General features: G+C 38.3%; 1 protein-coding gene across 2 annotated transcripts in view; it reads left to right on the top strand.

Annotated features, from left to right (window-relative positions):
* The window catches only part of NSMAF (neutral sphingomyelinase activation associated factor), a 61742-nt gene that overhangs the window by 36738 nt on the left and 11974 nt on the right, over positions 1-13030 (top strand). For both annotated transcript variants that reach the window (XR_008443833.1, XM_054018264.1), the window contains exons 13-21: positions 259-435; positions 1824-1903; positions 3995-4085; positions 4181-4244; positions 4367-4418; positions 5364-5484; positions 5876-6007; positions 7699-7741; positions 8193-8356. Coding sequence is in view for 1 of the 2 variants with exons in the window: in XM_054018264.1 (XP_053874239.1) it covers positions 259-435; positions 1824-1903; positions 3995-4085; positions 4181-4244; positions 4367-4418; positions 5364-5484; positions 5876-6007; positions 7699-7741; positions 8193-8356 (924 nt within the window). In the remaining variant the exon portion in view is untranslated. The remainder of the gene's footprint in view (positions 1-258; positions 436-1823; positions 1904-3994; positions 4086-4180; positions 4245-4366; positions 4419-5363; positions 5485-5875; positions 6008-7698; positions 7742-8192; positions 8357-13030) is intronic.

Genomic DNA, 13030 nt, shown 5'->3' on the forward strand with positions numbered 1-13030 from the left:
CTTCAAATACTGTAGACGTCATGTTTCTCTTTACTTTCACAAATGTTTAGTCTTTTTCCCCTGTCCAGTCAATTGGACTCCTAAATGATTTTTATGCATTTTAAAGCTATGGTTAGGTATGTTTTAATTAGATTGTTTAAACATTATACACATTTGCAGTGTATAATGCAGTGAACTAATTCAAGGTGCTTTAACGTTAAGTATCTTTTAGAATAGAGAAAGAAGTTTAATATTTTTTTTTTATTTTTATTTTTTAAGAAAATCATATTACAGAGCAGACGGCTGAGAGTTACATGTTGCAATGGCAGCGAGGTCATATTTCAAACTACCAGTACCTTCTTCATCTCAACAATCTGGCTGATCGGAGCTGCAATGATCTCTCCCAGTATCCTGTATTTCCTTGGATCATAGCAGATTATTCTAGTTCAGAATTAGGTAAACAACATATATAGGAGGAAAAAACATAGTCTGCACATGATGTACAAATCTGAAACTGCTGCTTTTATACTGCATAAAAATCATGCCACATCAATCTGAGGTTGGAGGGTAAGGAACAGGATGTTAATCAGTATGCTAATCCCAGCTCTATTGTGTCAAGCAAGTGACCGTGTCTGATTTCCCCATCTGTAAAATGGGGCTAATACTTGATGAGGTGTGAAGCTTAACTAATGATTGTAAAAAATTTTTGAGGTGCTTGCTAAAAGGGCCACATTGTCTTCTTCCACAATATTTTTTATGAATGAGTCAACAATATCTGGTGGTCAATAATCTCAACAGCATTTTGCATTTTCTTATAATCTATATGGAGCAATCATATGATAGTCTGGCATGAAACAGACTGATAAGGTACAGAAGAAATGTATGGACCAGGTGTTGCTAGACTGGGGCCAACACCATTTTCTGAGAAAAGCTTCCTAAAAAAGGGAGGTTCAAGGCAGGGTGCTAACTGTCAAGGTTAGTGCCTAAACTGGCTTCCTGAGTAAGGTTTTAATTATAATGTTTTGTGTTGCTGGTAGCTTGCCCTCTTCAAAGTTGTGAATGCCTTTGCCGTTAATGGGCCCAGTGTGACTTCGCTTGTGCTTCTCAGCTCCCACTCAGACACCTCCTATTCAAACAATGTTGTTGTGACACAATGAAGGTGTCAAGTTACTTTAAGGGATGGTATGGGGAAGATATGTCATTTATCTGTGCCTCAAGGCCACTGGGGTCCATATTAACAGATGGGAGATGTTTGCCCAATCGTAGTGCTGTGGAACATATGTTAGCAAAATCCTACTCCAGAGCTAGCCTTTGTGTGCAACTTTTAGATAAGCTGAAAAACTAATGTTGGGAAGGGGTATAGTCACTTAGGGCAAGTCTACAGCACAAAATTAAGTCAACCTAAGTTATGTCTACATGCAGCCACTGCAGTAATTGAATAGTTTTGCATAGCCACACTACACACCTTGTGTTGGTGGTGCATGTCCTCATCAGGAGCACGTGCACCGATTTAACTGTCAGTGTGGGACATTGTGGTACTACTTCTGAAAGGCGTCAACAACTGATGTAAGCAATGCACTGGCACTGTCGCCCTAACTACATCAAACTAAGCGCTACGCCTCTCATGAAGGTGGAGTTAAGTCAGTGAGTTACATCGGTGGGAGCTACGTTTTAGTGTAAGCTGCCTTATGTTGACCTAACTCTATAGTGTAGGCCAGGCCTTAGTGCGAGAGCTTCTTGTGCCTGTAGGAAGAGGAGGAAAATGTTGTTTTTAAAATATTAGTTTATAAGTGATTCCTATCAGTGGTAGCAATCCATACAGATTAATTTCTTTTCTCTCTTAGATTTGACAAAGCCTGAAACATTCCGGGACCTTAGTAAACCAGTTGGTGCTTTGAATAAAGAAAGGCTGGAAAGACTACTGGTATGTGGAGTTCAGGTTTTTTTTTTTGTTTTATAATTTGTGACCTACAAATCTTATTACTAAGAGGACTCCGTTTTCAATCTAGCATCTCTTGAGAGGATGAAATTCGCACAATACAAAAATAAAATAAACATGCTTGTATGACTTGTATTCAGATATTTCTAGGATTTTTCACTGTATTTCCTATGTTCTGCAATTCTTAAAACTGTTATTGAAACTTAGACTACAAACATCAGAAGCAAACTCTACCTGTATTAAGTTAGTGTGGTGTGGAATTCAATATATCCATAAGTAATAGCGCAAACTTAAATATCTAAGAAGCACTGCATGTAAAATATGGAAAACAAACTTGTTAGCCTCATATTTATGATGAGATTTTTCTGCCTCTTTAAAATGAAGTCCACTAGAGAGTTAACTGTTGTGATTGCTTTTCCATGGATACTACGACGATTAGCTATATAAAACCCTATGATAGATGAATAGATTACAAAGCATAATGTAAAATAAGTGTGTGTGGTTCAGTGAAATTATTTTTAAGAAGAACATAAGAATCTCTTTTAACAAACAATATAGTTACAAATTAAGGTAGAACGTAGGCACATGCTTCTAAAGCCATGTCTATATTTATGTCGGCAAAACATATGTTGTTCGGGGAGGTGAAAAAGCACCCCCTCGAGCGACATACGTTTTGCTGGCATAAGCGCTTGGTGCACAGCGCTGTGTCTCCTGCCGACATAGCTACTGCCACTCGTTTAGGTAGTTTTATTATGTCAAAGGGAGAGCTCTCTCCTGTCAGCATAGAGTGGCTACATGAGCGATCTTATAGTTGCACAGCTGTATTAATACAGCTGTGCCACCGTAAGCTTCCTAGTATAGACATGGCCTAAGTCTCTGAGAAAAGGGGTTTAATGGGGAGGGGAAAGTGGGGGAATACTTAAATAAATAAATAAATAAATAAATAAAAATTTTAAATCCACACATATGGCAAAAGACCAGGGTAAAAAGTGACTGATTAATACTTGAAATGGAGTACTACCACCATACTTCATATGCAGTTATAGACAATACCACGTAAGAAATTCCTTCCCATTCCACATCAGGCAGGAATTTTTTTTTCATGAGCAATCTAGCATATAAATGCAGTGTTTGAAAGATCCCCATCTCTTCACTGGCATTAGACTTCATGATTATCTTCATGTAATTCTTAGACATAAAGCTGCAAAAACACTTTAGAGAATCCTAGTATATTCTTTATAGGACCTGTCTTATTGGCAAATTGGCAGCATTAAGTTATCATAAAGGAACAATCATATGAAGAATATAAATATCCTTTAATAATTATCCCCATGCTGCTGAATTGCTTATCTCTTTAAGAAGCACTGGGACACGAAATTCTTGCCAGATCAGTAGCATCTTTACTGGTGAAAAAGAGAGAAGGATTTTAAAGAAATAAAGATTCTTAATGCAAATTCTGATTTCCACCCCTGCATTTCTTTGATTTTATGCTCTGAATCAGTTGATTGCTTTATTGTATTGGAATACATTCTAATTTCAAGAGGTAGCTTGAATATATTAGTCTCTGCTAATAGATACTATTGAGTTGGAGTTGCATATGGAAAGGCAGCATGTCCAAATAAAACACTTAAAAATTACTGTAGTGATACATGTTTGGAAACTTACATAGATTCTTGGTCTATGATTGTTATGGATGATTTAAAGAAGTGTAACCTTTAACTTATCCTAAGATGTGAAGAAGAGCTATAACGCTGAATTTACAGACATGCTATAAACTTACAAAAATGCAAACTGCCAATATACCTTGTTTTTTCCACTTTTAGCCTGTTCTGCTCTTTTCAGCTTATGAGGAATGCATTTCAGATAGTGTGTGTATAATGGAATACAGGAATTCTTTACTGAGATTAAGTATCTGTAACTATACAATTTAAAAGCTTTGTATTGTGTTTTTATCTGAATGAGAAGAAGTGTTTAATCCTAGCTTAAGTTTTTTGATAAACACATGTGTGTTTAATACAGGGGAAAAAAATACTACTCTAATTTTAAACAGTTTGTCTTTTTTTCAATATGTTGCAGACACGTTATCGGGAAATGCCAGAGCCTAAGTTTATGTATGGTAGCCACTACTCGTCTCCAGGTTATGTTCTGTTCTATCTTGTTAGAGTTGGTAAGATTGCTTTCATTGCAAGTCTTTTGAATACCTGGTGGGTTTGAAAATAAGCAGAATTTGGACAGATCTGACTTCCATTCTTATCTCCCCAGCACCAGAGTACATGCTTTGTTTACAAAATGGAAAGTTTGATCATGCTGACAGAACATTCAACAGGTTGGTTTAATTTGAATTAAACAGATTTATTTTTCATTATAATATGGTTTCCTTTAAATTGCATGCTTATGTGGGGCTTAAACTTTCCTGACCAATAGACCTTTGACTTGTATTATGTCTAGTATTGCAGAAACCTGGAAAAACTGTCTGGATGGTGCAACAGACTTCAAAGAGGTAAGTAGCCAGAAGCTACTTGAGGTCACATTACCTGACTGTTCTGTCCTCCTTTTTTCCATTTTAAAAATTTTAAATTTCTGTTGGTTGCTTCCTTATGGAGGTGAAGACTGCCTTGCCACGCTTGGTTTGAGCTTGGCACTGGAGATAGGTTTAAATTCCTTCTCTGAATGGTGGGCTGCTTTTCCTTTTTATAAAAAAAAAAAAAAAAAAAAAAAAAAAAACAGTTCTATTTTGATCTGATCTTTAGTTGGAGATTTTAAGCGAAGATCATGAGATTATTCTACCAAGTTCCTTTCCTTGCTAAATATAATTGGGACTTGGCTTTTATAGTGCAGCCCATTTTGGGGGTTTAGAATTATAGTTCATCTTCTTCTTTTTTTTTTTTTTTTTTTTTTTTTTTTTGTATCTTCTGTTTTTAAGCATCACAGAAATATTGTGTTTGAGACATCTTAAAAGCTTTCTCATTGTTCTTAATGTCTTTTAAAAAACTAAAGGAGATCTGTCACGTAGATGTTTGGAGCTGGTAAATTATGCTTCACTGACATCAGAGAAGCTTGAATTGGGAAAGGAGGCTTTTCTTAACATTGCAGTCCAGTTTTCCACTGCAGAATTAGGAGTGGTTAATTATATCTGATCTTAGACAACTGGCTTACCTGAAATGCTTTAGAACCTTGGCCTGATATGTTTGTCAGAGTTCTATTTACTATTTTCAGAACTTTAAAATTGAATCTATACAAGACTTAGCTTTTTATCTACCTTTAAAATGCTTTGGGGACTTTCCAGAATGTTGACAAGTTTGTAATACTGTAATGTTCTAATATGCCATGTGTTTTTAGCAGTGTTGTTTCAGTATATGTATCGATGCATTTCATTTAAAATGATAAAAAAATAAAGGAAATCCTGAAATTTTTTTCTTCCCTCCCTCTTCTATCCTTGCACTAGCTGATTCCAGAATTCTATGAAAATGATTCCAGTTTTCTATTAAATAGTCTGAAACTGGACCTGGGGAAAAGACAGGGAGGAAAGATGGTTGAACATGTAGAACTTCCTCCTTGGGCATCAGGTAATGACATTCTGAATGCGTTTCCTAAACTCAATACTGCACGCAGTTTACCTTTATTGCTTTCAGACTCTTGGAATCCTTTGTGTCTCCCACCTCCAAATTTTATTTTTCTCTTCTGTTCTATTTTGTGTTACAAAAACTTAAATAAAAATAAGTACAGGTATTGGGGAGGAATAATCTAAAGTGGCTATTAATGAATGAAGATCATATTCTTATATGAATGCATAAATCAAATACTTTTTTCAAAATGTTACTAAATAGCTGAAGTAGTGTTATTTTAATAAATCTGGAAGGTTTCTCCGTGGAATATCTGTGAGGGGTGAGAGAGAGGAGAGTTCATCCACATTTAACAGTAGTAGATTTCTGCACTGATTAAACTTTCTCTGGTTAGATCCTGATGACTTTCTTCAGAAAAGCCAAAATGCCTTAGAAAGCCAGTACGTGTCAGAACATCTCCATGAATGGATTGACTTAATATTTGGCTACAAGCAGAAGGGAAGTGAAGCCATTGCAGCCCACAATGGTAAATTGTAAAATTCTCTAAAGAATCACTTTTTTGACATTCTAACTAAACTCGGATGGAAAATGTGACTAGCAAGGTTTCCATGCTGCCCTGCATTCTTTTGAACATGCATCAAGCTTGTGTTTGATCCTTCAGTACTTGAGAAAATTGCCAATCCTTTGCCACTGGAAATAGTGACTCATCTTCTAAAACGTATTCCCTTTCTTGTAATGTCTGTCTTCCCGGAATACAGTATATAAATGAGAAATGTTTGATTATGTATTGTGTGTAGATGTTGCACTTAGGGTTACCAGACAGCAAGTGTGAAAAATCGGGACGGGGGTGGGGGTAATAGAGGCCTATATAAGACAAAACCCCAAATATCGGGACTGTCCCTATAAAATCGGAACATCTGGTCACCCCTGTTGCACTTAAAATGACAGTCAAGGGAGACCGACAATATTTTTGTCTGTTATTTACTCAAGTCAATGATAATGGCAATTTGGTGCTGAAATAGTCTCTTGTGTATTTCTCATTTCTGCCCAGAAATTGCAGCATGAAACTTCAGGTTCATGTGGGTAACATTCTTTTCCAAGAAGAAAGTGAGAGGGAAGGGAAAGGATAAATAGGTCGCTGGGCTTCTCCCTGTGTGCCACTCTAGCGACAGTAACTCTTTGACTCACTTATGTTTCCTTCTTTTAATTTTTTTGTGATCTTTATTTTGAGAGTCTTATTGCTCTGTCTTTGCTATAATTAGCCCGGAATATTAAGACATTGTAAATAATTAAAGAAAAGTAATACATTATTTTCTGAGTGACTGAAAACTGTTTGCAGCATCAAAAGCAGTTCTTTCATGATGAAGTTCTCTGCATTAAACTACTGAAAGTCTGCTACATCAGAAATCTGATATCTAGTTTACTTGTTTTTTTTTTTTAATACATTAACTTCTCAGTGAGGAAACACGTAACATTTTGCCAAACCAAGTGGATTTCAGAGGGGGGGGGGGGCGAGAGTGGATAAAACACCTTTATCTGTTCTAAGCATCTTCCCCCACACACACATTCTTGAGTTTCCTTTATAACCACCTCTAAGCCAAACAACCATGTAGTCAGTTCTTGTTAGTCTTGTTACATAGCTTTAATTTAGATGTAGCTGAATGTGAGGCACATGTAGCTTAGTTGTACTAAGCTAAGTTTTATGTCTCTGAATTACATTCAATGTTTATCTTCCTGGGGAGCAAGAGATTGAGATCTGAAAATCCATCCTAGACCTATTAGCAAGTTAGTACTGCAGAGATCTAATGAGGAAGTAATATTTGGGGGGTTTAATCACAGTTTACAAAATTCTCACTTTCTTACAGATAGGGGATTAGTCCACTGTGATGATGGGCTCTTATAATGATGTAATAAGATCACTGTTGTGTATCCAGTTACTGAGAGTCTTTGAAAAAACAGAAAACGTGCTAGGGAAATGCATAGGGTCAGGAAAAGTGGTATCTGAAACTGTTTTTTCCTCTTTGGCCTAGCTCATACTTTTCTATGCATCAAATGGCTTGAAACAAACTATAACTTGCAGGAGTTGTGAGGTGGGTGGAATTGCATAGATGTGTAACACAGTTAAATATTCATGTAGTTTACAGTTGGTGTGTGAGTTGAAAAAAATAAGCCATGTTTATCTACATTGTGCAAATGACTCTTTCCCTCTTCTTTCAGTGTTTCATCCATTAACTTATGAAGGTGGAGTGGATTTGAACAGGTAATTAAATGCTTATAAGCAATGTTTGGTAGAGGCACATAATAAATTTCTCTTTATCCCATAAAGTTCCCTGTTAACTATCTAAGTGCTCCCAACAATTGAGAGAACCATTCTGTTTTGGATTCCAAAAGACAGTGTCCACCAATCTTACCATTGTAACAAAGATTGAATTGAAGGATTATGCTCTCAAATGTCTGTGCAGTCTGAGATTTCAGTTACACTAATAAAATTGCTATATTTGCAGAGTAGCATGCATGCAATTATTGCCGTTGTACACACAATCATGGTTATGTGCTTGCATGCAATTGTATGGTCAGCTGTGTAATAGGTCAGTTGTGTATGCCTTTACTGTGACTGTATTTTACAGCAATAACTGCACACATGTGCCTACATTTTCAGAAACAATCTTTCTGTCTTAAAATATTTCACTGAACACTTCGCTTTTCTTAAGTATTATGGACCCCAATGAGAAAGTAGCTCTGTTGACACAAATCTTGGAGTTTGGACAGACACCGAAACAGTTGTTTACAACTCCTCATCCCCGGAGGATAATACCGAAGTTCAAAAGTTTGTCTCGAACATCCAGTCACAATGTTTCCATAGCTGAATCTCCAGGTAAACGTATAAAAGAATCGTAGTTATTGTTTGTATTGCTATCTGATAACATAGCTGACTTGAACTTATTTCTGGGAGGGCTGTATCTTTTGTTTCAGAGGATCATATGTTATATAACTTGGTTGGCTGCTTCCCTTGTAAATCATGGAGAAATAACTACAGGAACCAAAGGCTCTGACAGAAAACAGACTTTTGCCTGGCAACTCTCTCTTTTATTTTGTTTTAAACAACCAAAAATGGAAGCATTGTCTTGTTGAGCTCTGATTATTCAGTTTGCCTCTTAAAATTGTTTCAAGGGTTTAAATGAACATCAGATATTATTTCTATCATCGATATACAGGCCTATAAGTATACAACAAGTCAATAACTCCTGCAGTTAATATGCAAATTACAGCACTCAGTTTTTCTATTTTATGTGGTGTTGACTTTACCAAAAAAAAGTGAATTCTGTGACCTGTGAAGTACCAGATTGACAGCAGCGGCAATCAAATTAGTCTGTCCACAGCATACGTACAGGATGCGCACTGGCAGTGCAAGCTCCAGACAGTGTCCCACTAATGTACTTTTAACCCTGTCCTGGAAGGATCACCTCTAGGGTGAGAGGGTAATTCAGTTCCTATGTCCACTTAATAATTTAACCACCATTGAAATGGCCAGCAAGGGTGCCAGTCAAGATGGTGGCTCTTGTGATGTGGACAGTGGTCTACTTAGAATTGGACTGAAACATCAGACCATGTATATGCTTAAATCAGTCTCTGTACCAGATGACTGTAGGGTAGCTAATGTAGCGCTGATTTTTAAAAAAGGCTCCAAAGGGGATCCTGGCAATTACAGGCTGGCAAGCCTAACTTCAGTACCAGGCCAGCTGGTTGAAACTCTAGTATCCAGCAGAATTATCAGACATGTAGATAAACGTGGTATGTTGGGGAAGAGTCAACGTAGCTTTTGTAAAGGGAAATAACACCTCAGCAATCTATTAGAATTCTTTGAGGGGGTCAACAAGCATGTGGGCAAGTTATTACAGTATACTTGGACTTTCAGAAAGTCTTTGACAAGGTCCCACTCCGAAGGCTCTTAAACAAAGTAAACACTCATGGGTTAAGAGAGATGAGTAACTGCTTAAAAGATAGGAAACAAAGGGTAGGAATTAATTGTCAGTTTTAACAACGGAGAGAGGTAAATAGTGGAGTCCTCCAAGGATCTGTACCAGGACCAGTGCTGCTCAACATAAATGGAGGGTGAACAGTGAGGTGGCAAAATTTGCTGATGATATAAAATTAATCACAATAGTGAAGTCCAAAACTGACTGCACAAAGTTACGTGGAGAATCTCACAAAACTCTATGACTGGCCACAAAATGACTGACAAAATTCAATGTAATGCACATTGGAAAAAATATTCCCAACTATACATACAAATGATGAAGTCTAAATTATGAAGTCCAAGAGATCTTAGAGTCATGGATAGTTTTCTGAAAACATCCATTCAACGTGCAGCAACAGTCAAAAAAGCTAACAATGTTAAGAACCATTATATTAGGAAAGAACCATTAGGAAAGGGTTAGTTAAATAATAAAACACATGATATGATAATGATAATGCCACTATATAAACCCATGGTATGCCTGTTTCCTGGGGTTATCTAAACCTGAAAAAATAGTAACCTCTCTGTGTTTTCTAGGGAGTTTCAGGACATAAATCACTAGGGCCACAGCTCATCTATCTGATAAATGATTGGTACACGCAAGAGTGCTTTCACTCAAAAATCCTTGTTTTTATTGAGTCCAAAGCGCACACCTAAAATAACAATAGTCTTGAGCACCCCAGATATAGTTACCCAAAGTCTGAGATGGTGTCAAGTGGTCAGCAGTACATTTCCAGTTGCCAGCCTTTCTTCTAGCTGCGGTGGAGTTGGATGGCAGTCTCTTAGCTCATCAAAATCCTCTCCAAAACTTCTCCAAATTGCACTCTCTAACTAATCTCTTTTATAGTTTGATCAAAACAAAGCACATAACTCACAGTAACTCCTAATGGGCTAATAATTTCCCTAGCAACAGCCAAAAAAAAAAAAAAAAAAAAAAAAAAAATCTACTTATTAGCAAAGCAACTCCCACACCCAGATCCAAGGTCAGCTATCCACACTCCCTCCCCGTCTCAGGAATCTGTCACTTTCTCTCTCCTTGTCAGCAACAGTGAAGCTGTACAGCTGTTTTGTCTGCTCTGGCAAAGGTCAAATTATTCCTGACTATGTGGTGTTCTCGTGTCCAAATAATGGTGACTGAATAACAAAATGGCTGCAGTTACGTCAATTCCAGTTTGTCATAACACACCCACACCTTGAATACCACATGCAGTTCTGGTCATCCCATCTCAAAAAAGAGATATTAGAATTGGAAGAGGTGCAGAGAAGATGTTGGAATTATTAACGTTTATGAAGGGTATTAGCTCGACACTAATTTAACCGTAAATTCCTTTATTAAATTCAAAGGCGACATGGCATTTATGCAATTGCTCTGAACATGCCTATAAAGTCTAACTAATAAGCAATTTACTACACCCAATACAGTAACAAAACATTTATAAGCATTTGCTCTATATACTTACAAATGGGCTAAATGCATCCATATTGGTCGGTTCCAAAGCGGTCAGGCAGGTATTAGCAGTGAAGCTTTTAAGAGTTTCCTTTCTATACCCTTTAACAAACAAATGATGTCCTTGCCAATTACTGACTTCCACTAAAAACCAATTTGGGATAAATCACCTTTATTTGCAGTCTTAATCCAGATAAAATTTACCACCTCCTTTCTCCCCAAGGCCTTTCCTCCCTATCACTTCGCCTCCTTGCTGGCCAACAGTTTTTCTTTTGCATCTGGTTCACATAGGCCCTAATTTTTGAAATAACACTGGTGTGTGGCGTGGGAAGGGCCATGTTGCCTCATTTAAAACAGATTCTGTTTGTCTTGTTTAAAACCATCTGCAGTCACCCCATCCATCATGAGACCTTCTTTTTAGAACTTTTCCTTATTTCATTAGTTATTCTTTGAACCAGACATCTTCACTGCTTCATTCCTTCTGGCTTTATAACTAAGGCTAAGATTTTGTCGCAGTTATTTGTAGTAAAAGTTACAGACAGGTCGGGGGCAACAAACAAAAATTCACGCAGCCCGTGACTTACTAAAAATAACCATACAAGCTGCGGCAGAGGCGCACCGCTCCAGCTGCAGACCCCACCACGGGGCAGAGGCTCACGGTCACGGCGGAGGCCCCTGTGCAAGCAGCAGGACAGAGATACGTGGCCCTAGCGATGCCCCGCAGCTTCTGCTGGGGGTCAGAGGCGCACGGCGCCGGCCCACAGCAGAAACCGCAGGGCAGGGGCGTGTGGCCCCCGATGGCAGCCCCCAACGCAAGCCATGGGGGAGGGGTGCACGACCCCGGCAGCGGCTCCCACCGCGGGACTACGTGGGGTACATAGCCCCAGCCATAGCTCCAACTGCTGACAGAAGCTGAAGAAGTCACGGAGGTCCGGTAAAGTCACGGAATCCATGACTGCTGTGACCTCCGTGACTAAATCGTAGCCTTACTTATAACTTATTATTTTCAAGACTTTCCTTTTGCTTGCTAGGCAGGGCCTTTCTTTACAACACACACATTTTGTTAACCAAACTTAAGATAACCCTAATTCTTTAATTTCATATTTATCCTACAGAAGGGCAATACAAATAATTAGTAGTATGGAACAGATTGTATATGAGGAGAGATTCAAAAGACTGGGACTGTTCAGCTTTGAAAAGAAACAAGGGTGGATATGAAAGAGGTCTAGAAAATCATGAACAGTGTGGAGAAAGTGAATAGGGAAGTGTTGTTTACCTCTCACATGACCCAAGAACTAAGGATCAGCCAATGAAAATAATAGGCAGCCGGTTTAAAACAAATAAAAATAAGTGCTTCTTTACACAACATGCAGTCAACGTATGGAACTTATTGCCATGGGATGTTGTGAAGGCCAAGAGTAATACTGGATTAAAAAAAGAATTAGACAAGTTCATAGAGAATAGGTCCGTCAATGGCTATTAGCCAAGATGCTTAGGGATGCAGCCCCATGTTGTGGGTGTCCCTAAACATTTAGCTGCCTGAAATGAGCTGGATGACAAGTGATGTTCACTTGAAATTAACTTTTGTTCATTCCCTCTGAAGCAGGGGTTCCCAAACTTGGTTCGCGGCTTGTTCAAGGTAAGCCCCTGGCAGGCCGCGAGACACTTTGTTTACCTGAGCGTCCGCAGGTGTGGCCACTCGCAGATCCCAATGCCCACGGTTTGCAGTTCCCGGTCAATGGGAGCTGCGGGAAGTGGCGCAGGCCGTGAACCAAGTTTGGGAACCCCTGCTCTGAAGCAACTGGCATTGACCACTATCGGAAGAAAGGATACTGGGGCTAGATGGACCATTGGTCTAGCCCAGTATGACCATTATGTTCTTATACCCTATCAGTTATCAGTAAATATGATATGCTTTTGACCCCCATCTTAGATTTATATCATTTTCCTCATTCCCCTATTGGGTGATCTTTAACTTTGAAGTACAGGAGTGACAATACAGGTTGCTGTTTTAAGTAGAATGTTTCTTCCAAATGACTCACGTAGAATTAATTCTAAAATTATGTTGGGTGGTTTGCCAAAAT

Source organism: Malaclemys terrapin, chromosome 2 (genome assembly GCF_027887155.1).
Source record: "Malaclemys terrapin pileata isolate rMalTer1 chromosome 2, rMalTer1.hap1, whole genome shotgun sequence".
Classification (NCBI taxonomy): domain Eukaryota; kingdom Metazoa; phylum Chordata; order Testudines; family Emydidae; genus Malaclemys; species Malaclemys terrapin.